The 24,304-nt window shown below is 39.4% G+C and overlaps 1 protein-coding gene and 1 pseudogene across 1 annotated transcript; both read left to right on the forward strand.

The window, feature by feature from the left end:
* Nucleotides 1–4,623: 4,623 nt before the first annotated feature.
* Nucleotides 4,624–6,836, forward strand: LOC122420659 (annotated as a pseudogene).
* A 15,989-nt stretch (nt 6,837–22,825) lies between these two features.
* LOC122420445 (vomeronasal type-1 receptor 4-like) lies at nt 22,826–23,767 on the forward strand. The gene has a single exon (XM_043435584.1). The coding sequence runs from the start codon at nt 22,826–22,828 to the stop codon at nt 23,765–23,767; it is 942 nt and encodes a 313-aa protein (XP_043291519.1).
* Nucleotides 23,768–24,304: the final 537 nt, after the last annotated feature.

A 24,304-nucleotide genomic window follows, 5' to 3' on the forward strand; every position in this document is an offset into this window, starting at 1 on the left:
AAATATTGGAAGAGACAAGAACAGATGGGGTCACCAGGAACTTTGACAGAAAACCAGCTCCAAGGGTGAGGCGATGTCAAACTGGATGAGGCAACAATAGATGACAGCAAATAAAAAGCAAGGGAAGCACAGCATTTTCAGAAGAAATGGAAGTGGGTTATCTTGAACCGCAAAGAGACAAGTTACTACTGACATATATCACAAATTATTCTGAATAGTTTGCTGATGTAAATTTTAAAGATATAAAATGATGCTTTTAGAGGAAAACAGAGAACATTTCTGAGCTCTCATAGGAAAAGACGGTTCTTAAACAGAGCAAAAATACCAACTCTAAAGGAGGATATGACAAATGAGCTTGTGTTGAAGTTAAGTGCTCCTACTCATGAAAAGAGAAGATAGAAAACAACATAGAGAATTTGTTTCAGCTTGCAAAACTGAAACTGTAACTACCCATCTCTCCTTCCTCAGTACCCTAACAACTCCCTTCCTGCTTTTATTGCTGTGATTTTTACTATGATAAATATCTCATAAAAGTGGAATCATACTGTGTTTGTCTTTTTGTGACTGGCTTATTTCACTTTATATAGTATTCTCAAAGTTTATCCATGTTCTGGCATATATAATTATTTCCTCCTCTTTAACCCTAAATAATATTCCATTGTATGTATATACCAGTTTATTTTTGTATATGATATAAGAAACGATTCCAGTCTGATTGTTTTGCATGTAGCTGTCCAGTTTCCCAACACCATCTATTGAAGAGGCTGTCTTTACCTTATTGTATCTGCTTGTCTCCTTTGTCATAGAGAAATTGACCATTAAGTGTAGATTCACTTCTGTTCTTTTTATTCTGTTCCATTGATCTATGTGTCCATTGATCTTGTATCAGTACCACACTGTTTTGATGCCTATAGTTTTATTTATAGTGTAGTTTGAAATTGGGAGCAAGATAGCTACAGCTTTGTTTTTCCTTCTCAAGATTGTTTTGGCTATTCAGGGTCTTCTGTGTTTCCATACAGACTTTATGCCTTCACTCCAGGCTTTCCCCACCATGGTTTTATTTGGGTATGAATACATACCTGTTCACTGTTATGCCCTGAAACACGCTATCTTTCTTACCCCCTGACCTGTGAGCAGGTAATGCTCACATGGACTATAAAGTCCATGGAATTCTCCAGGCCGGAATACTGGAGTGGGTAGCTGTTCCCTTCTCCAGGGGATTTTCCCAACCCAGGGATGAAACCCAGGTCTCCCACACCCAGGCATATTCTTCACCAGCTGAGCCACCAGGGAAGCCCAATTTTAAGGCAGCTTATAGCAAATATTGTCTGTGGATTGTTGCAGGGTGAAAGGATTACAAGCAGAGGAAAGGATGCCATTTTCCTGCATCCAGAAGTCTGGAGATACACCTGTTCTTCTGTTTATGAAATCATCATCCAGAGATACACAGAGACCATGTAAGTTGATTTTATGAAGGTGAACGTGACCGTGTGAGTTCATATGAATATGTGTCATGTGTTTAGGAATATGATGTGAGTTTGTGTGTGGTGACCATGTGCACAAATGTTTGTGAGTTTTAAACTATAATTGTGTAAGTACTATATACATAAGTATGTGAGTATTAATGCACATGGGTGTTTGCATCTGCCTGTAAGTATTTAAATGAGTTTGTGTGCAGACTTGGTTGCCCACCAAGTGTGGCTCCAAACCCCTGACTTGAAAATCGGCAGTGATTACATCATGACACTGCATCAAATGTAAATGTATTTGTATGAAAAGCCAGATCTCTTGCAACTCCTAATTTATATTTCTTAATTATCAAGGTATCAAGTGCTCATTCTGGAAAAATAGCATAATTAATTAATTAATGTAGAGCACTGTGGTAACTATTTTATCTCTTTGAATGAAGTAATTGAGCATTGGTTCATTTGATATTTACAAGAATGGTAGAATCTGTCTGTTGAGCCATCAGAACTAAGTGCTTATTTGTGAGACACTCATTTTGAACTTTCTCATTTTTCCCCATATATATTGTTCTGTTGTGTGTCAGTTGCTCAGTCATGTCTGACTCTTTGCGACCCCATGGACTGTAGCCCACCAGGCTCCTCTGCTCATGGAGTTCTCAAGGCAAGAATACTGGAGTGGGTTGCCATTTCCATCTCCAGGGGATCTTCCCAACCCAGGGATGGAACCTGCATTTCAGGCAGATGCTTTGCCGTTTAAGCTACTAGGGAAGCCTCATATGGTTCTGTGTCTGATTCTAATTGCTAATGGAGGTCAATAATCATAAAGTAAATTTCCCTACAACATCTCCATATTGATTGGCATTGATTTATGCAAGTCATCCAATTAACTGGCTCTGATTTGTGCCGACATTTTCTATCATGAGTGATGTGTCCTGTTCTTCCTTTTACTTGTATCTCTTTGAATGTTTTTCCCAGGTATTTTGTCCCATTCCATTTCTCTAACAACATTTTAATTGATCATTCAGTTTAATGGTCTGAAGATTAGGAGAGCACTAGTTTCAAGGTAGAGAAATATCTCAGGGAAATACAGAATGTAGAGGGACACACAGTTTATGCCAGTCCTTTATGTGTGTGACTTCAGAAAGTCCAGCTTTCCTCAATGTGAGACCCTGTCTGCCTTCAGGCATCATGGAAATTAAGAAGGCTCTTGGAAACCCTCTTTTAGTTTCCTAAGGATGCTAACTAGAAACTTGTAATTGTTTCCAGTAATTAACAACTGAGAGAGAAGTTTCCAGAAGTGTTCTCAGATCCCAGGCCTGCACTCCCATTACTGCTGCAGGTGAAATGATAATTGCAGCTTTGATGGGAGAGGGGGGAGGACACAGCATCTCAAACCCATAAATCAGGATCTAGTTGCCTCCCTCCCACACAGACACTGGGTATAATGACCACCAGGAAGCCCCCTCTTCTGACAGCAGGAAGGTGTCAGGTAAGTGTTTTCCATCTCATTCTGAGCAGCAGCGTCTGTAAGAGAAAGTCAGATCAAGAGTCTGGAGAAGAGATCATATCAGACAAAGGCAATCTTCTGTGTAGTAACTTGATTCAGTGCCAACAGCAGGCAGAAAAGTGGAGTAAGTCTGAGGTGCGAGCTGAGCTAATATTGAGAGATGGGTTTCTAGAACCCACAGCAATCTCTAAAGACCCTTCATGCAATCAAATGTAATCCTCTGACAGTTTCTGTTGTGACTCAACCCAAGTTACAGCAAAACCTGATTTTTAAGGTGCTTAAAAATATTTGTGATGAGAAGGATGCTAGTCCACATTGGGGAAATGTCATTTGTAAATAAGTGTATGGTCTATCATTTGGTAATATTTAAGCTATTTGATAACTCTACTGAAAAAAGCTTTGCTTCTCACTGAGTTCAAGCTCTTGGATTTAACTCATTCATGTCCATCAAAGCCTTTTCTAGACAAAGAATGAAACTGCACACGTGACACAATTCCCATAAAGATATTTTTCTCAACTTAAAAAAATTGTATTTTAAGTGGCAAACTACATTTGTAAAATCGATCTGCTGTTGAGTCTACCTTACAGGAATTATAGACTCCATGTTCAGGATGGCTAGAAGTTCACCACTAATCCATACAGGTTTGCAATAAAATGTATGATGGATCTGAAGAAATCATCTAATCCCATGCAGAAAGTGTGTCTAAATGGAAACAACTTGAATAGAAAGGGTTGCTTCAATCCTGGATGTCTGATGCAATTAGTGTAGACAGTAACTTTGCCTCTACTGTAAACCTCTGTAGTGTGTTAATTCTGGTGAGGTTATTGTTATTCTTAGATTTAAAGAACAGTTGACATGGTAACTGCAAGTTAGAGGCAGCAGCTGGTGGTCTCCTAGCATGCTGATTCTTTTTTGTTTTTAAATAGGCTACTATCAATCCAAAAGTCCAGTCTCTGAATTTATAAAATGTACAAGAATACATGCCTTGCAGATGCTATTTTACATATATGTCTGGTATGTCAGTGGCATGCACAAATCTTATTTCTTTGTTGCTATTTTTGTTTAGCTCTGGAATTAACAAATAGATAGGTATATGAATTGAAAACAATAATAATTCAGTTTTTGCTTACCCTCTTTTATCATGTATTAGTATTTTATGGCTGAAAGTTTACAATGTTACTTGTGCTTATTCAATAATTCCTGTGATGGGTACATTGTACCTGCTTTTCAGACATAAAAATATCCTAATGCCATCCCAATACTGAGCTATTCTCATCTTCGTGACATTACGTAATCTTGGGCAGGTTCCTGCCATATGCCATACTCTACTGCCAGCAGTCCATGTATATGTATTAAGATATCTAAAACCTAACACATAGTACATAGTGCCCTACAGAATAAAGCTTTACAAAAATGGAATCTTCTTATAATGAAAATATAAAAGACCATGGGTCTAAAATCAAGGTAAGAAGTTGTGAAATCAAAACTAAGCATCGGTATGGATTATTACTTGAACACAACTGACTGGTTTTTGGCAGAGCTGGTAGTTCAGTGCACTCCCTTGACCAGCCTAATGAGTTTCTAAAGTCCTCGCTCTGCCCTGTGCAGCAGATCTCAACAAATACAGAACCTCTCTGTGTTACCTTTCCCTGAAAAAATTGAAGTCACAGAAATCCTGGGCTCGTGGATTTGTGAAGAATGAAGTGATACCATGGAGTGCCTTCAGCAAGTAATTCTGCGTTTTAAGTGCTCTTTCAGTGTTATACATTGAACCCTTTTAAGGCTACTAGTAGCAGAAAAGCATAAAGCAAAATCTTCCCAGTGGGACCTGAGGATAAGTGGAGAATATTGGATTTCAATAGACATGATGCACGCAGCCCACGCCTGATGTTCCCATACAGACACTAACTCACGAGACAAGTACCAGTGACTGTGAACTGAGAGGATGGCCAGCAGCTTTCTCATAATAGGCATGATCATCTTAACACAGACCGTGGTTGGAATTCTGGGGAATTTCTCACTGCTTTCCAGTTATATCGTCCTTCACTTCATGGGTTACAGGTTAAGGTCCACAGATTTGATCCTTAAGCATCTGATTGTGGCCAACTCCTTGGTCCTCCTCTCTAAAGGGGTCCCACACACAATGGCAGTCTTTGGGTGGAAGAATATCCGCAGTGATTTTGGCTGCAAACTTCTCTTCTTTCTGCACAGAGTGGGGAGGGGAGTGTCCATCAGTAGCATCTGCCTCTTGAGTGTCTTTCAGGTGATCACGATCAGTCCCTGGAACTCCAGGTGGGCAGCGCTGAAAGTAACAGCTCCCAAGTATGTGGTTCCTCTATTTTCCTGTGTTGGATCCTGCAAATGCTGGTAAATGTCATTTTTCCTATCTATATAAATTGCAAAATGAGTGACAGAAACAACACAAGCAATAAAGATTTTGGATACTGTTCTACTATTCTTACTGACCAGAAGAGTAGAAAAACCAGACACGCCTTGTATGCAACATTGCTATTATTCCCTGATGTTTTATGTTTGGGGCTCACACTCTGGGCCAGCAGCTCCATGGTTCTCATTCTGTACAGACATAGGCAGCAGGTCCAGCACATTCGTAGGACTTATGCCTCCTCCAGGTCCTCCCCTGAGTCTAGAGCTACTAAATCCATCCTTCTCCTCGAGAGCACCTTTGTCTACTTTTATATTCTTTCCTCCATCTGTCAAGTTCTTTTGGCTCTTTATGATCAGCCCAGCTGGTTCCTTGTGGACATGACTATAATCACAGCAGCGTGCTTCCCAACTGTCAGCCCCTTTCTGCTCATAAGCCATAACTCCAGTATACAAAGGCTCTACTTGGCCTGGAGAAGAAATGCAAAGTCCTCCACTATTATGAGGAAAGTGTAAATTTTATTTATTTCTATAATGAGCCATTGCCAGTTTATTTATTCACCCTCAGACTCCTAATTATAATTTTAATCTCAAGATAGTATTATACCAGACATGACAAGGGTCTTCGTCAATATAAAGACCAATTGAAATATGTTGTCATGAAATAGGAATATATCAATGAAGTTTTCTTGCAGAAAAGTTCAGATTTATGCAATAAACAACAGGTCTAGAAATGATGTGCATATTATAAAGTTTTCAAATGTGTTACTTTCAGTCTAACAAAATGAATTTCCCAGAAATGAAGTAGGTATGGAATTATAGATAAAAGTATACAAGAAAATGGATCAGTGTGTACAGTCGTCAGAAATAAAACTGAAGAAATTAATGTCCTCACAGAGTAAAGAATACCCTGGTTAGCACTCGAAGATAAAATCAGGTAAGAGTTTGGGAGCTAGTTACAAGTTTATAGTTAACATTTTTATGAGAGATGGCAGTATTTATTAGAAAGAGTCTTGCAGGGAGATTAGCATATTAAAATATTTTCATGCAGAAATGAGCAGTTTGAAGTGAAGTACAATAAAAAACACACTGAAAGAAAACTATATTTCAGTGGATTTTAAAACTGAAATATATTTGACATATAACATTGTGTAAATTTAAAATGTAAGATTTGGTAATTTGTTACACATAAATATTGTAATATGACTGCCATTACAACCACATATCACAATGCAGAACTCTTTTATGTTAAACTTTTCATTGAATTATAGTTGATTTACAGTATTATACTAGTGCAGCGGTACAACATTATGGTTCAATATTTAGGTTATTTTTTTTTTAAAGCTATTATGAACTGTTTGCTATATTCCCTGTGCTGTAAAGTATGTCCTTGCAGTTTATTTATTTTACACATAGTAGTGTGTACTTCTGAATCTTTACTCTGTCCTGCCCCTTCCCACTTTCTCTCCCCACTGGTAAACACTAGTTTATTCTCTATGTGCGAGAGTCTTTTTCTACTCCATTATTTTCATCCTTTTGTAGTAGTTTTAGATTCCATATGTCAAGTGATAATATAAAGTATTTGTCTTTCTCTGTCTGACTTAATTCACTAAACAGAATGATATCCAGGTCCATCTATGTTAGAAGCAGCAAAATTTTATCCTTAAGGGGTGTGGAATATTCCATTGTGTGTGTGTGTGTGCGTGTGCGTGTCTGTGTGTTTGTGTACTGAATTCATTAGTTAGTTTTCTGGTGGAGATATTAGGGTTTTCTATATAAAGTATCGTTTCTCTATAGTAGTGACAGTGTTACTTCTTCTCTTAGGCGTTGGATGTTTCTTATTACATTTTTGTCCACATGCTGTGGTAGGACCACTACAGTGTTAAACCAGAGTGGCAAGAGTGAGCATCCTTCCCTTGGTCCTGATTTTAGAGGAAAAAGCTTTCAGGTGTCCACCTTTATGGGTTTGTCATAAATGGCCTTTATTATGTTGAGATGTATTTTCTCTATGCCCATTTTTCTGAGAGTATTTACCATGAATGGATGTTAGATTTTCTCAATGCTTTTTCTACATCTGTTGACACAATCTTGTGTTTCTCTTCCTTTATTTAATGTGGTGTATCACGTGGATTGATTTGTGGATTTTTAACCATCCTTGCATCTCTGGAAGAATGCTACTTGATAATCATTTATGATACACTTTATAGATTGTTGAATTCTGTCTGCTAATATTTTCTTGAAAATTTTTTTCAACTATATTCATCAAGAAAATGATCTGTAATTTTCTGTAGGGTCTCTTTATAGTACTGATATCAGTGTTGAGATAGCCTGATAGAATAAATTTAAGAGTGTTCCCCTCCTCTTCAATTTTTGGGAATAGTTTAAGAAGGATAGATGTTATTTTAAAAATTATTTCATAGGATCACATGTGACACGCTCAAATCCTGGACATTGTTTTCTGGCAGGTTTTTTATTCAGTTCAGTTCAGTTCAGTCGCTCAGTCATGTCCGACTCTTTGGAACCCCATGAACTGCAGTACACCAAGCCTCCCTGTCCATCACCAACACCTGGAGTTTACCCAAACTCATGTCCATTGAGTCGGTGATACCATCCAACCATCTCACCCTCTGTCATCCCCTTCTCCTTCCGCCTTCCATCTTTCCCAGCATCAGGGTCTTTTCCAATGAGTCAGCTCTTTGCATCAGGTGGCCAAAGTTTTGGAGTTTCAGGTTGAACATCAGTTCTTCCAATGAGTATTCAGGACTGATTTCCTTTAAGATGGACTGGTTGGATCTCCTTGCAGGCCAAGGGACTCTCAAGAATCTTCTTCAATACCACAGTTTAAAAGCATCAATTCTTCAGCGCTCAGCTTTCTTTATAGTCCAACTCTCACATAAATACATGACTGCTGGAAAAACCATAGCCTTGACTAGATGGACCTTTGTGGACAAAGTCATGTCTCTGCTTTTTAATATGCTGTCTATGTTGGTCATAAGTTTCCTTCCAAGGAGTAAGCATCTTTTAATTTCATGGCTGCAACCACCATCTGCAGTGATTTTGGAGCCCCCCAACATAAAGTCAGCCACTGTTTCCACTGTTTCCCCATCTATTTGCCATGAAGTGATGGGACCAGATGCCTTTTCTTCAAAAAGGACAACTTTCCAATTTTGAACCAGGAAGAAATAGAAAATCTCAACAGACCCATCACAAGCATGGAAATTGAAACTGTAATCAGAAATCTTCCAACAAACAAAAGCCCAAGACCAGATGGCTTCACAGCTGAATTCTACCAAAAATTTAGAAAAGAACTAATGCCTATCCTACTCAAACTCTTCCAGAAAATTTCAAAAGAAGGTAAAGTTCCAAACTCATTCTATGACACCACCATCACCTTAATACAAAAATCTGACAAAGGTGCCACAAAAAAGAAAATTATAGCCCAATATCACTGATGAATATAGATACAAAATCCTTAACAAAATTCTAGCAAACAGAATCCAACAACATATTAAAAAGATCATACATTATGACCAAGTGGGCTTTATCCCAGGAATGCAAGGATTCTTTAATATCTGCAAATCAATCCATGTAATACACCACATTAACACATTGAAAGATAAAAACCATATGATTATCTCAATAGATGCAGAGAAAGCCATTGACAAAATTCAAGATCCATTTATGATAAAAACCCTTCAGAAAATAGTAATAGAAGGAACACACCTCAACATAATAAAAGCTATATATGACAAACCCACAGCAAACATTGTCCTCAATGGTGAAAAAATTGAAAGCACTTCCCCTAAAGTCAGGAGCAAGAAAAGGGTGCCCACTCTCACCACTACTATTCAACATAGTTTTGGAAGTGTTGGCCACAGCAATCAGAGCAGAAAAAGAAATAAAATGAATCCAGATTGGAAAAGAAGAAGTAAATCTCTCACTGTTTGCAGACGACATGATCCTCTACAGAGAAAACCCTAAAGACTCTTCCAGAAAATTACTAGAGCTAATCAATGAATACAGTAATGTTTCAGGATATAAAATTAACACACAGAAATCCCTTGCATTCCTATACGCTAACAATGAGAAAAGAGAAAGAGAAATTAAGGAAACAATACCACTCACCATTACAACGAAAAGAATAAAATACTTAGGAGTATATCTACCTAAAGAAACGAAAGACCTATATATAGAAAACTATAAACTACTGGTGAAAGAAATCAAAGAGGACACAAATAGATGGAGAAATATACCGTGTTCATGGATTGGAAGAATCAATATAGTGAAAATAAGTATACTACCCAAAGCAATCTATAGATTCAATGCAATCCCTATCAAGCTACCAATGGTATTTTTCAGAGAACTAGAACAAATGACTTCACAATTTGTATTGATATACAAAAAACCTCGAATGGTCAAAGCAATCTTGAGAAAGAAGAATGGAACTGGAGGAATTAACCTGCCTGATTTCAGTCTCTTCTACAAAGCCACAGTCATCAAGACAGTGTGGTACTGGCACAAAAACAGCAATATAGATCAATGGAACAAAATAGAAAGTCCAGAGATCAATCCACGCACCTATGGATGCCTTATCTTTGACAAAGGAGGCAAGAATATACAATGGAGAAAAGACAATCTCTTTAACAAGTTTTGCTGGAAAAACTGGTCAACCACACGTAAAGGAATGAAACTAGAACACTTACTAACACCATACACAAAAATAAACCCAAAATGGATTAAAGATCTAAATGTAAGACCAGAAACTATAAAACTCCTAGAGGAAAACATAGGCAAAACCCTCTCTGGCATAAACCACAGCAGGATCCTGTATGACCCACCTCCCAGAATATTGGAAATTAAAGCAAAAATAAACAAATGGGACCTAATTAAAATTAAAAGCTTCTGCACAACAAAGGAAACAATAAGCAAGGTGAAAGACAGCCTTCATAATGGGAGAAAATCATAGCAAATGAAGCAATGGACAAAGAATTAATCTCAAAAATATACAGGCAATTCCTACAGCACAATTCCAGAAAAATAAAAGACCCAATCAAAAAGTGGGCCAAAGAACTAAACAGACATTTCTCCAAAGAAGACATACAGATGGCTAACAAACACATGAAAAGATGCTCAACATCACTCATTATCAGAGAAATGCAAACCAAAACGACGATGAGGTACCACTGCACACCAGTCAGAAAGGCTGCTATCCAAGTCTACAAGCAATAAATGCTGGAGAGGGTGTGGAGAAAAGGGAACCCTCTTACACTGTTGGTGGGAATGCAAACTAGTACAGCCACTATGGAGAACAGTGTGGAGATTCCTTAGAAAACTGGAAATAGAACTCCCATATGACCCAGCAATCCGTCTTGTGGGCATACACACTGAGGAAACTAGATTTGAAAGAGACACGTGCACCCCAATGTTCATCGCAGCACTGTTGATAATTGCCAGGACATGGAAGCAACCTAGATGCCCATCAGCAGACGAATGGATAAGGAAGCTATGTTACATATATACAATGGAATATTACTCAGCCATTAAAAAGAATACATTTGAATCAGTTCTAATGAGTTGGATGAAACTGGAGCCCATTTTACAGAGTAAAGTAAGCCAGAAGGAAAAACACCAATACAGTACACTAACGCATATATATGGAATTTAGAAAGATGGTAACAATAACCCTGTGTGCGAGACAGCAAAAGAGACACAGATGTATAGAAGAGTCTTTTGGACTCTGTGGGAGAGGGCGAGGGTGGGATGATATGGGTGAATGGCAATGAAAGATGTAAATTATCATATGTGAAATGAATCTATGATGGTAACGATAACCCAATATGCAAAACAGAAAAAGAGACACAGAAATACAGAACAGACTTTTGAACTCTGTGGGAGAATGTGAGGGTGGGATATTTCAAAAGAACGGCATGTATACTATCTATGGTGGAACGGATCACCAGCCCAGGTGGGATGCATGAGACATTTGCTCGGGCCTGGTGCACTGGGAAGACCCAGAGGAATTGGGTGGAGAGGGAGGTGGGAGGGGGGATCGGGATGGGGAATACGTGTAAATCTATGGCTGATTCATATCAATGTATGACAAAACCCACTGAAATGTTGTGAAGTAATTAGCCTCCAACTAATAAAAAAAAAAAAAAAGAAAAGAAATGAATCGACAGTCCAGGTTCTGTGCATGAGACAGGATGCTAGGGGCTGGCGCACTGGGATGACCCAGAGAGATAGGATGGGGAGGGAGGTGGGAGGGGGGTTCAGGATGGGGAACACATGTACACCCATGTTGGATTCATGTCAATGTATGGCAAAACCAATACAATATTGTAAAATACTATATATAAAAAAAAGAATCATACAACCTTCCAAGACTGAATCATAACATAGGAAACCTACTAGACTGATCACTCGTCCAGTGCTTGAAATAGTAATAGAAAACTTCCCCAAACAAAAGTTCAGGACCAGATGGCTTCACAGGTGAATTCTACCAAACATTCAAGGAGTTAATACCTATGCTTCCCAAGCACTTCCAAAAAAACTGAAGAGTAGAGAATGCTTCTTACCTCATTTTATGAGGCCAACATCACTCTGATACCACAAGCACAAAATGGCAATATATATAAAGAAAATTAGAGGCCAGAATCTCTCATAAACATAGATGCAAGAACCCTCACAAAATATTAGAAAATTGCATGCAACAATACATTGAAAGACTCATATGGACCCAAATTCCGCTTGGTAACATCTACCTGTAGGAAGGAGGAGCTGGAAATGAAGGACGTGGCAGAGGACCCATTCATGAATTCCACAATTTGTCATCTAATCATGGCTTCCCTGGTAGCTCAGCTGGTAAAGAATCGAGCTGCAATGCAGGAAACACCAGTATAATTCCTGGGTCAGGAAGATCAACTGAAGACGAGATAGGCTACCCACTCCAGGATTGTTGGGCTTCCCTGGTGACTCAGATGGTAAATAATCTGCCTGCAATGCAGGAGACCTGGATTCAATCCCTGGGTTGGGGAGATTCCCTGGAGTAGGGAACGCCTACCCAATGTAGTCTTCTGGCCTAGAGAATTCCACGGAGAGAGGAGCCTGGCAGTCTACAGTCCATGGGGTCTCAAAGAGTTGGCTACGACTGGGCGACTTTCACTTCACTTCATATCTGACACATTCAGTTTTTTAAAATTAATTTTACTGATATATAGTGTTGATTTACAGTATGGTGTCAATGTCTGCTGTATTGCAAGGTGATTTAGTGACAATCTTTTTCATATTCTTTCACATCATGACTTATCACAAGATAGTAACGATATTTCCATGTGCTATGCAGTAGGACATTGTTCTTGATACATTCTATGTTTAATACTTTTCATCTACTAATCTCAAACTCCCAATGCATCCTTCCCCCACCTTCCCCCTTGCGAACCACAATTCGGTTTTCTATGTCTGTGAGTCTGTTTCTTTATTCATCGATAAGTTCATATGTGTCATGTTTTCACTCACTGAGTTGCTTCAGTCATGTCCAACCCTTCAGATTGCAGCCTTACAGATTTCTACGTCCATGAGGATTCTCCAGGCAAGAATACTGGAGTGGGTTGCCATGCACTACTCAGGGAATCTTCCTGACCCAAGTAGTGGAACAAACTTGGATGGAACGCACGTCTCTTTATGTCTCCCTCATTGGCAGGAGGGTTCTTTACCACTAGTACCACCTGGGAAGCCCCAGGATTTTAGTTTCCATACATAAATGATATAACATGGTATTTGTCATTCTCTTTCTGGCTTACTCCCCTTTGTATGGTCATCTCGAACTCTATCCATGTTGCTGCAAATGGCATTATTTCATTCTTTTCATGGCTGAGTTGTATTCCATTGTACACAGATACCACATAGTATTTAATCAGTCAGGGTTACTTTCTAATTTCAGCTCGGGGAAAAATAGCTTGCTTATTTAAAATACCTTCAAAACTGTTTTAAAAGTAAAGGCGGAAAGATAAAATTTTGAGGAAATAACACTCAACAGCATTCTCCCTCTTCCTTCACAATATCAGCCATAGGATGAACACACAGGGTCAGGAAGACAGGCTGTTTATGGAAGTCCAGTGATGCAGGTGTTGGGGAGTGATGTCAGCTCATTGTGTACAAAGTCCACTGTGTTATTCAATATTTCCTATACCTCAAAGAAATTCTATGCCTCTCTACTGATATGATGAAAATACATTTATGTGTTCTGGGATTTCTGAAACATACCATTTTAAATGCAGATATACACGTCTTTAAACCCTTTAAGCTTTACTCATTTCCCTTAAAGTCAGGAACACATTTCCCTTAAAGTCAGGAACAAGACAAGGGTGTCCACTCTCACACAGCTATTCAACATAGTTTTGGAAGTGTTGGCCACAGGAATCAGAGCAAAAAAAGAAATAAAAGGAATCCAGATAGGAAAAGAAGAAGTAAAACTCTTACTATTTGCAGACAACATGATCCTCTACATAGAAAACCCTAAAGACTCTACCAGAAAATTACTACAGCTAATCAATAAATACAGTAATGTTGCAGGATATAAAATTAACACACAGAAATCCCTTGCATTCCTATATGCTAACAATGAGAAAAGAGAAAGCAAAATTAAGGAAACAATACTATTCACCATTACAACGAAAAGAATAAAATACTTAGGAATATATCAACCTAAAGAAACGAAAGACCTATAACTATAAAACACTGATGAAAGAAATCAAAGTGGACACAAATAGATGGAGAAATATACCGTGTTCATGGATTGGAAGACTCAATATAGTGAAAATAAGTATACTACCCAAAGCAATCTATAGATTCAATGCAATCCCTATCAAGCTACCAACGGTATTGCTAGAACAAATAATTTCACAACTTGTATGGAAATACAAAAACCCTTGAATAGCCAAAGCAATCTTGAGAAAGAGGAATGGAACTGGAGGAATCAACCTGACTGACTTCAGGCTCTACTACAAAGCCACAGTCATCAAGACAGTATGGTACTGGCACAAAGACAGAAATATTGATCAGTGGAACAGAATTGAAAGCCCAGAGATAAATCCATGTACCTATGTACACCTTATCTTTGACAAAGGAGGCAAGAATATACAATGGGAAAAAGACAACCTCTTTAACAAGTGGTGCTGGGAAAACTGGTCAACGACTTGTAAAATAATGAAACTAGAACACCTTCTCACACCATACACAAAAATAAACTCAAAATGGATTAAACATCTAAATGTAAGACCAGAAACTATAAAACTCCTAGAGGAGAACATAGGCAGAACACTCTCCGAAATAAATCACAGCAGGATCCTCTATGACACACCTCCCAGAATATTGGAAATAAAAGCAAAAATAAACAAATGGGACCTAATTAAAATTAAAAGCGTTTGCACAACAAAGGAAATGATAAGCAAGGTGAAAAGTCAGCCCTCAGAATGGGAGAAAATAATAGCAAAAGAATCAGCAAAGAATTAATCTCAAAAATATACAAGCAATTCCTACAGCACAATTCCAGAAAAATAAAAGACCCAATCAAAAAGTGGGCCAAAGAACTAAACAGACATTTCTCCAAAGAAGACATACAGATGGCTAACAAACACATGAAAAGATGCTCAACATCACTCATTATCAGAGAAATGCAAACCAAAACGACGATGAGGTACCACTGCACACCAGTCAGAAAGGCTGCTATCCAAGTCTACAAGCAATAAATGCTGGAGAGGGTGTGGAGAAAAGGGAACCCTCTTACACTGTTGGTGGGAATGCAAACTAGTACAGCCACTATGGAGAACAGTGTGGAGATTCCTTAGAAAACTGGAAATAGAACTCCCATATGACCCAGCAATCCGTCTTGTGGGCATACACACCGAGGAAACTAGATTTGAAAGAGACACGTGCACCCCAATGTTCATCGCAGCACTGTTGATAATTGCCAGGACATGGAAGCAACCTAGATGCCCATCAGCAGACGAATGGATAAGGAAGCTATGTTACATATATACAATGGAATATTACTCAGCCATTAAAAAGAATTCATTTGAATCCATTCTAATGAGATGAATGAAACTGGAGCCCATTTTACAGAGTGAAGTAAGCCGGAAAGATAAAGACCAGTACAGTACACTAACACATATATATGGAATTTAGAAAGATGGTAACGATAACCCAATATGCAAAACAGAAAAAGAGACACATATGTACAGAATAAACTTTGGGACTCTATGGGAGAAGGCAAGAGTGGGATGTTCTGTGAGAACAGCATTGACACAAGTATACTATCAAGGGTGAAACAGACCACCAACCCAGGTTGGATGCATGAGACAAGTGCTCAGGGCTGGTGCACTGGGAAAACCCAGAGGGATGGGGTGGAGAGGGAGGCAGGAGGGGTGATCAGGAAGGTGAACACATGTAAATCCATGGGTGATTCATGGCAATGCATGGCAAAAACCACTACAATATTGTAAACTAATTAGCCTCCAAGTAATTAAAAATAAATGGAAAAAAAAAAAAAAAACAACAAAAAACAAAACCCCAAAAAACCCTTTAAGCTTTACTGTAACCAATTCAACAGTATGTGAACCTTGAACTTCCAGATGTTCAAGCTGGAATTAGAAAAGGCAGAGGAACCAGAGATCAAATTGCCAACATCCACTGGATCATCGAGAAAGCAAGAGAGTTCCAGGAAAATATCTACTTCTGCTTTATTGACTCTGCCAAAACCTTTGACGGTGTGGATCACAACAAACTGGAAAATTCGTAAAGAATGGGAATACCAGACCACCAGACCTGCCCCTTGAGAAATCTGTATGCTGGTCAAGAAGAAAACAGTGAGAACTGGACATGGAACAACAGACTGGTTCCAAATCGAGAAAGGAGTATGTCAAGGTTGTTTACTGTCACCCTGCTTATTTAACTTAAATGCAGAGCATATCATACTAAATGCTGGGCTGTATGAAGCACAAGCTGGAATCACGGTTGCAGGGAGAAATATCAATAACCTCAGAGATGTGATGACACCACCCTTATGGCAGAAAGCAGAGAAGAACTAAAGAGCCTCTTGATGAAAGTGAAAGAGGAGAGTGAAAAAGTTGGCTTAAAACTCAACATTTAGAAAACGAAGATCATGGCATCTGGTCCCATCACTTCATGGCAAAGAGATGGGGAAATTATGGAAACAGTGAGAGACTTTGTTTTGGGGGGCTCCAAAATCACTGAAGTTGGTGATTGCAGCCATGAAATTAAGAGACGCTTGCTCCTTGGAAATAAAGTTATGACCAACCTAGACAGCATATTAAAAAGCAGAGACATTACTTTGCCAACAAAGGTCCATCTAGTCAAGGCTATGCTTTTTCTAGTAGTCATGTATGGATGTGAGATTTTGACTGTAAAAAAAAAAGCTGAGCACTGAAGAATTGATGCTTTTGAGCTGTGGTGTTGAAGAAAACTGTTGAGACTCCCTTAGACTGCAAGGAGTTCCAACCAGTCTATCCTAAAGGAAATCAGTCCTGAATATTCATTGGAAGAACTGATGTTGGCTGAAAGCCCAATATTTTGGCCCATGATGAGAAGAACTGACTCATTTGAAAAGACCATTATGCAGGGAAATATTGAAGGCAGGAGGAGTAGGGGACGACAGAGGTTGAAATGGTTGGATGGCATCACTGACTCTATGGACATCAGTTTGAGTAAGCTTCAGGAGTTGGTGATGGACAGGGAAGTCTCATGGTGCAATCCATGGGGTCACAAAAATTGGCCAAAAGATAAGACCACTAAAAATTGTGAAGGCACATCCCCTTATACTAGCTTCTTCCTCGTAAGAAACCATCACAGGAGGTAAAGATTGCTCATAGTGTTGAAAACCTATTGATAATTATATAAATAATAAACAGTTCTCCTCCCATGGATGTGACATCATCTGGGTAGTCGTGTTATTCTACATGGCAAGTGGATTTTTCAGGTCCATTAAGTTTACTGATGACTTGATTCAAGATAGAGAATTTTCACCAGTATCCGTGGGCCAAATGTAATTAGTTCAGCTCAGTTGCTCAGTCACATCCAACTCCTTGTGGGCCCACGGACTGCAGCTGCCAGGCTTCCCTGTCCAGCACCAACTGCTGGAGCTTGCTCAAACTCATGTCCATCAAGTCAGTGATGCCATCCAAGCATCTCATGCTGTTGTCCCCTTCTCTGGCCTTCAATCCTTCGCAGCATCAGGGTCTTTTCCAATGAGTCCATTCTTCAGATCAGGTGGCCAAAGTATTGGTTCTTCAGCTTCAGTATCAGTCCTTCCAGTGAATATTCAGGACTGATTTCCATTAGGACTGGCTGTTCTGATCTCCGTGCAGTTCAAGGAATTCTCAAGAGTCTTCTCCAACACCACAGTTCAAAAGCATCAATTCTTCTGTGCTCTGCTTTTTTGTGGTCCAGCTCTCACATTCATACATTACAGGAAAAACCACAGCTTTGACTAGATGGGCCTTTGTCAGCAAAGTAATGTCTATGCTTTTTAATATGCTATCTAAGTTGATCATAACTTTTTCTTCAAAGGAGCAAGCATCTTTTAATTTCATGGCTGCATGACCATCTGCAGTGATTTTGGAACCCAAGGAAATAAATTCTGTCACTGTTTCCATTGTTTCCCCATCTATTTTACGTGAAATAGTGGGACCACATGCCATGATCTTCCTGTTTCAAATCTTCAGATTTAAGCAAGTTTTTTCACTCTCCTGTTTCACATTCATCCAGAGTTTCTGTAGTTACTCTTCACTTTTTGCCATAAGGGTGGAGTCAATTGCATATCTGAAGTTGCTGACATTTCTCCTAACAATCTTGATGCCAGCTTGTGCTTCATCCAGCCTGGCATTTTGCATGATGTACTCTGCATATAAGTTAAATAAGCAGGGTGACAATATGCAGCCTTGACGTACTCCTTTCCCAATTTGGAACCAGTGTATGCTTCCATGTCCGTTCTAACAGTTGTTTATGACATGCATGCAGATTTCACAGGAGGCAGGTCAGGTGGTCTGGTACTCTTATCTCTTGAATAATTTTCCACAGTTTATCATGATTCACACAGTCAAAGGCTTTGTTGTATCCTAAAAGGCATAAGTAGATTTTTTCCAGAACTCTCTTGCTTTTTCAATGATCCATTGGATGTTGGTAATTTGATATCTGGCTCCTCAGCCTTTTCTAAATCCAGCGTGTACATCTGGAAGTTCTTGGTTCACATAGTGTTGAAGCTTGGCTTGGAAAATTTGATCATTACTTTGCTAGCCTGTGAGATGAGTGCAATCGTGTGGTAGTTTGAACACTCTTTGGCATTCCCTTTCCTTGGGATTGGAATGAAAACAGACCTTTTCCAGTCCTGTGGCCCCTGCTGAGTTTTCCAAATTTGCTGGTGTATTGAGTGCAGCACGTTCACAGCGTCATCTATTATGACTTGAAATAGCTCAGTGGAATTCCAGCAGCTCCACTAGCTGTTTTCATCATGATGCTTCCTAAGGCCCATTTGACTTCAGACTCCATGGTGTCTGGCTCTAGGTGAGTGTGAGTGATCACACCATCGTGGTATCTGGGTCATGAGATTTTTTGTATAGTCTTCTGTGTATTCTTGCCACCTCTTCTTAATATCTTCTGCTTCTGTTAGGTCCATACCATTTCCGTCCTTTACTGTGCCCATCTGTGCATGAAATGTTCCCTCGGTATCTCCAATTTTCTTGAGGAGATAGCTAGCCTTTCTCATTCTATTGGTTTCCTCTATTTCTTTGCATTGATCAGTGAGGAAGGCTTTCTTATCTCTCCTTGTTATTCCCTGGAAGTCTGCATTCAGATGGGTATATCTGACCTTTTCTCCTTTTCCTTTATCGTCTCTTTTTTTTCTCAGCTAATTGTAAGGCCTCCTCAGACAACCATTTTGACGTTTTGCATTTCTTTTTCTTGGGTGTGGTCTTGAACAGTGCCTCCTGTACAATGTCACCAACCTCCGTCCACAGCTCTTCAGGCACTCAGTCTATCAGATCTAATCACTTGAAACTGTCACCCCCACTGTATAGTTGAAATAGATTTGATTGAGGTCATACCTGAATGGTTAGTGGTTTTCCCTACTTTCTTCAATTTCAGTCTGAATTTGGCAATAAGGAGTTCATGATCTGAGCCACAGTCAGCTCCTGGTCTTGTTTTTGCTGACTGTATAGAGCCTCTCCAGCTTTGGCCACAAGGAATATAATCAATCTGATATTGGTGTTGACCATCTGGTGATGTCCATCTGGTGTAGAGTTGTCTCTTGTGTTGTTGAAAGAGGTTGTTTGCTATGACCAGTGCGTTGTCTTGGTAAAACTCTGTTAGCCTTTGCCCTGCTTCATTTTGTACTCCAAGGCCACACTTGCCTGTTACTTCAGGTATCTCTTGACTTCCTACTTTTGTATTCCAGTCCCCTATGGTAAAATGGACATCTTTTTTGCTGTTAGTTTTAGAAGGTCTTGTAGGTCTTCATCAAACCATTCAACTTGAGCTTCTTCAGCATTGATGGTGGGGAATCGACCTGGATTACTGTGATGCTGAATGCTGTGCCTTGGAAACGAACAGAGATCATTCTGTCATTTTTGAGATTACAGCCCAATACTGCATTTCAGACTCTTTTGTTACCTATGAGTGTTACTCCATTTCTTCTAAGGGATCTTGCACACAGTAGTACATATAATGGTTATCTGAATTAAATTCACCCGTTCCAGCCCATTTCAGTTCACTGATTCCTAAAATGTCAACATTCACCCCTCCCATCTGCTATTTGACCATTTCCAATGTACCTTGGTTCGTGGATCTAACATTCCAGGTTCCTGTGCTCTACTGTTCTTTGCTTCAGACTTTACTTCCATCATCAGTCACATCCATAGCTGGGCATTGTTTTCGCTTTGGCTCCTTCTCTTCGTTCTTTCTCGAGTTATTTCTCCACTCTTCTCCGGTTGCTGGACAGCCTCATGTAAATCCGTGAAGTCAAATCACACCCTCACACCATACACAAAAATAAACTCAACATGGCTCCAAGGGCTAAATAGAAGACATGACACCATAAACCTGCTAGAAGAGAACATAGGCAAAACTTTCTCCGACATAAATTGCAGGATCACTCCTGGAAGCCCCGGGATCAAACAGACAGACTCTTACAGTTTGTATTACATTTTAGGTCTGCCTTAATAAAATACAACAGCCTGGGAGATTTAAACGTAGGTAGTTTTCACAGTTTTTCACAGAGACAGTTTTTCACAGTTCTAGAGGCTAGAAGTACATGATCAAGTTGTCAGTGTGTTTGCTTTTTGTGAAGCCTCCTACTTGCATTTCAGATTTTCTTTTAATTTTGCACTGATGCACTAGGTTCTAGTGGCATATTGTTTCCTCTCCAGGATGCTCCTGAATTAAGTACTTGATAAAACATTTGAGCCATCATATCTGTGTGCTTTTATTTTATAGCTATTTTGAAACCCTCACTCTTTTTTCTATTTATTTGTTCTGGACCCAATTCCTATCAAAGGGTTCAATAATAATAAAGTATATTTCCTACAAAATTTCCATAATAAGTGGCATTGAATTATGAAAATGAGTCTACATTGATTTAAGTTGTGCTGGTGGTTCCTATCATGAGTTCTTATGATGTTCCTCCTTTTCCTTTTGTCTCTTCAAATATACTTGCCAGGTATTTTGTCTCATTCCATTTCTTTACCAATACTATCATTGACGGTTCCATTCAATGGTTGAAGGTGAGGAAAGTACTAGTATTAGGGCAGAGACTCATCTCAGGGAAGTGAAGAATCCAGAGGCATGCACATGGTTTGTGTCAGTCCCTAATGTGTGTGATTTCAGCATTTCTTCCTCATGAGACCATTACTTTCAGGGATCATGGAAAAGAAATTGCCTGTCAAGTACAGCCAGTTGTCTCCTAAGGCTGCTAACTAGAAACTTGTAATTGTTTCCAGTAATTAACAACTGAGAGAAAAGTTTCCATAAATGTTCTCAGCTCCCAAGCCTGCACTCCCATTGCTGCTGCAGGTGAAATGATAATTGCAGTTTTGATGGGAGGGGAGGGGAGGACAGCATCTCAAACCCATATATCAGGATCTGGCTGCCTCTCTCCCACACACATATTGGGTATAATGACTATCCCACCGAGCCCTTGTCCTGGCAGCTGGAAGATATATCTGTGTATTCTCGTCTGAGCAGCTGAGTCTGTGAGAGAAAGGCAGGTCAAGATTCTGGGTAAGTGATCACATCAGAAACTGACACCAACACCAATTTGTTGACATTCTAGGAAATCTAGTACGTTGGTTTATGAAAGATACAAGAATACATGCTTTATAAGTGCCAAATTTTCCTCTGTGTCTTGTATTTTAATGTCAACTGCAAATATTAATTCATTGCTAATATATTCACTGGGCTCAGACAATAACATACTGATACAGTGTATAATTGGACAATAATAATTTTGTTTTTTCTTAAACTGTTTTATCACATGTTAGTGTTTTATGCTGTACGGTTTATTGCCTACATATTATTATTCAAACATTTCTATAATACATGTTATTTTAGTTGTGTTTCTGTCATGGGAACTAAAGAGTCTTTCTGTTGCCATCCTCAGAGTGACGCCTTCTCATCTTCATGACATTGCCTTTTCGTGATGCAGGTTTCTGCTGTATTCTACTGCCAGCAGTGATGTTCATGTGTTAAGATGCTAAGACTTAATTCATAATACGTGGTACCATAGAATAAAGCTTTACAAATAAGTGGAATCATGTTATATGAAAATTAAAAAATACCACAGGTCTATAAACAGAAAAACTGTGAAATCAAAATCCAATATAGATCTGGTTTATTATATGCCTGCAACTAACTAGCTGTTTGGCATGGCTGGTGATCAGTGCACTCTCTTTTTTTGCTTTTGGCCATGAATCATAGTTCATGAGATTTTAGATCCTGGACCAGGGATTGAACTTGGACCCTCTGCAGTGGAATGCAGGGTGTTAATCATTTAAGCACCTGGGAGTTTCCTCAAACCACTGTCTTGGGTATCCCAACGGGATTCAGTCCTCACTCTGCACTAAGAAGCAGGTTTGACAAATACTTAACCTGTCTGGGGGTAGGTAACACTCCTCTGTATAACTAAGGTCCCTTCAGTTCCTGCCTAATAAATTTGTGAAGAATAAAGAAGGGCTACCATGAGTATCTTCAGTGATTAATTTTACATATTAGTTCTTTTAAATGTTATACCTGGAACCCTTTAAAGGCTGCTGGTAAGAGAAACACAAGAAGCAAATATTTCCATGTGGGAACTATTGTTAAATGGAGAATATTGGATTTCAGTTGACATGATGCACGTAACCCATGCCTCATATTCCCACGCAGGACATTCTAACTCAAAAGTACCAGTGACTGTGAACTGAAAGGATGGCCAGCAGCTTTTTCATAATAGGCATGATCATCGTAACACAGACCGTGGTTGGAATTCTGGGGAATTTCTCACTCCTTTGCAGTTATATCATCCTTCACTTCATGGGTTATAGGTTAAGGTCCACAGACTTGCTCCTTAAGCACCTGATTGTGGCCAACTCCTTGGTCCTCCTCTCTAAAGGAGTCCCACACACAATGGCAGTCTTTGGGTGGAAGCATATGTGTAGTGATGTTGGCTGCAAACTTCTCTTCTTTCTGCACAGAGTGGGGAGGGGAGTGTCCATCAGTAGCATCTGCCTCTTGAGTGTCTTTCAGGTGATCACGATTAGTCCCTGGAACTCCAGGTGGGCAGCGCTGAAAGTAACAGCTCCCAAGTACATGGTTCTCTCTATTTTCCTGTGTTGGATCCTGCAAATGCTGGTAAATGTCGTTTTTCCTTTCAATATGACTGGCAAATGGAGTGGCAAAAACATCACAGAGGAAAGAGATTTTGGCTACTGTATTTCTATTTTTACTGACAAAACTGACAACGCCATGTATGCAGCATTGCTATTATTCCCTGATGTTTTATGTTTGGGGCTCACACTTTGGGCCAGCAGCTCCATGGTTCTCATCCTGTACAGACATAAGCAGCAGGTCCAGCACATTCGTAGGACTCACGCCTCCTCCAGGTCCTCCCCTGAGTCCAGAGCTACTAAATTCATCCTTCTGCTCGGGAGCACCTTTGTCTACTTTTATATTCTTTCCTCCATCTGTCAAGTTCTTTTGGCTCTTTTTGGTCAGCCCAGCCGGTTCCTTGTGGACATCACTATAATCATTGCAGCGTGTTTCCCAACTGTCAGCCCCTTTCTGCTAATGAGCCATAACTCCAGTGTACACAGGCTCTATTTTGCCGGGATAAGAAATGCAAAGTCCTCTATTATTATGAGAAAAGTGTAAATTTTATTTATTTCTATAATGATTGGTTGCCAGTTCATTTATTCACCCTTAGAATCCTAATTTAAATTTTGAAATCTCAAGATAATATTATACCGGACATGCCAAGTATCTTCTTCAATATAAAGACCAATTGAAATATATTGTCATGAAATATGAATATATCAGCGAAGTTTTCTTGTAGAAAAGGAGTTCAGGTTTATGCAATAAACAACAGGTCTTTACAATATTGTAGTGTTTTTCTGCCATACATTGATATGAATCAGTCATGGATTAACATGTGTTCCTCATCCTGAACCCCACTCCCACCTCACTCCCACCTCCCTCCTAGGGTCATCCTAGGGCACTAGCCCTGAGCACTTGTCTCATGCATCAAACCTGGACTGGCAATCTGTTTCACAATTGACAATATACATGTTTCAGTGCTATTCTCTCAGATCATCCCACCCTCGCCTTCTCCCACAGAGTCTGAAAGTCTATTCTATACATCTGTGTCTCTTTTTCTGTCTTGCATATAGAGTGATCATCACCATCTTTCTA

Source organism: Cervus canadensis, chromosome 18 (genome assembly GCF_019320065.1).
Source record: "Cervus canadensis isolate Bull #8, Minnesota chromosome 18, ASM1932006v1, whole genome shotgun sequence".
Taxonomy (NCBI): domain Eukaryota; kingdom Metazoa; phylum Chordata; class Mammalia; order Artiodactyla; family Cervidae; genus Cervus; species Cervus canadensis.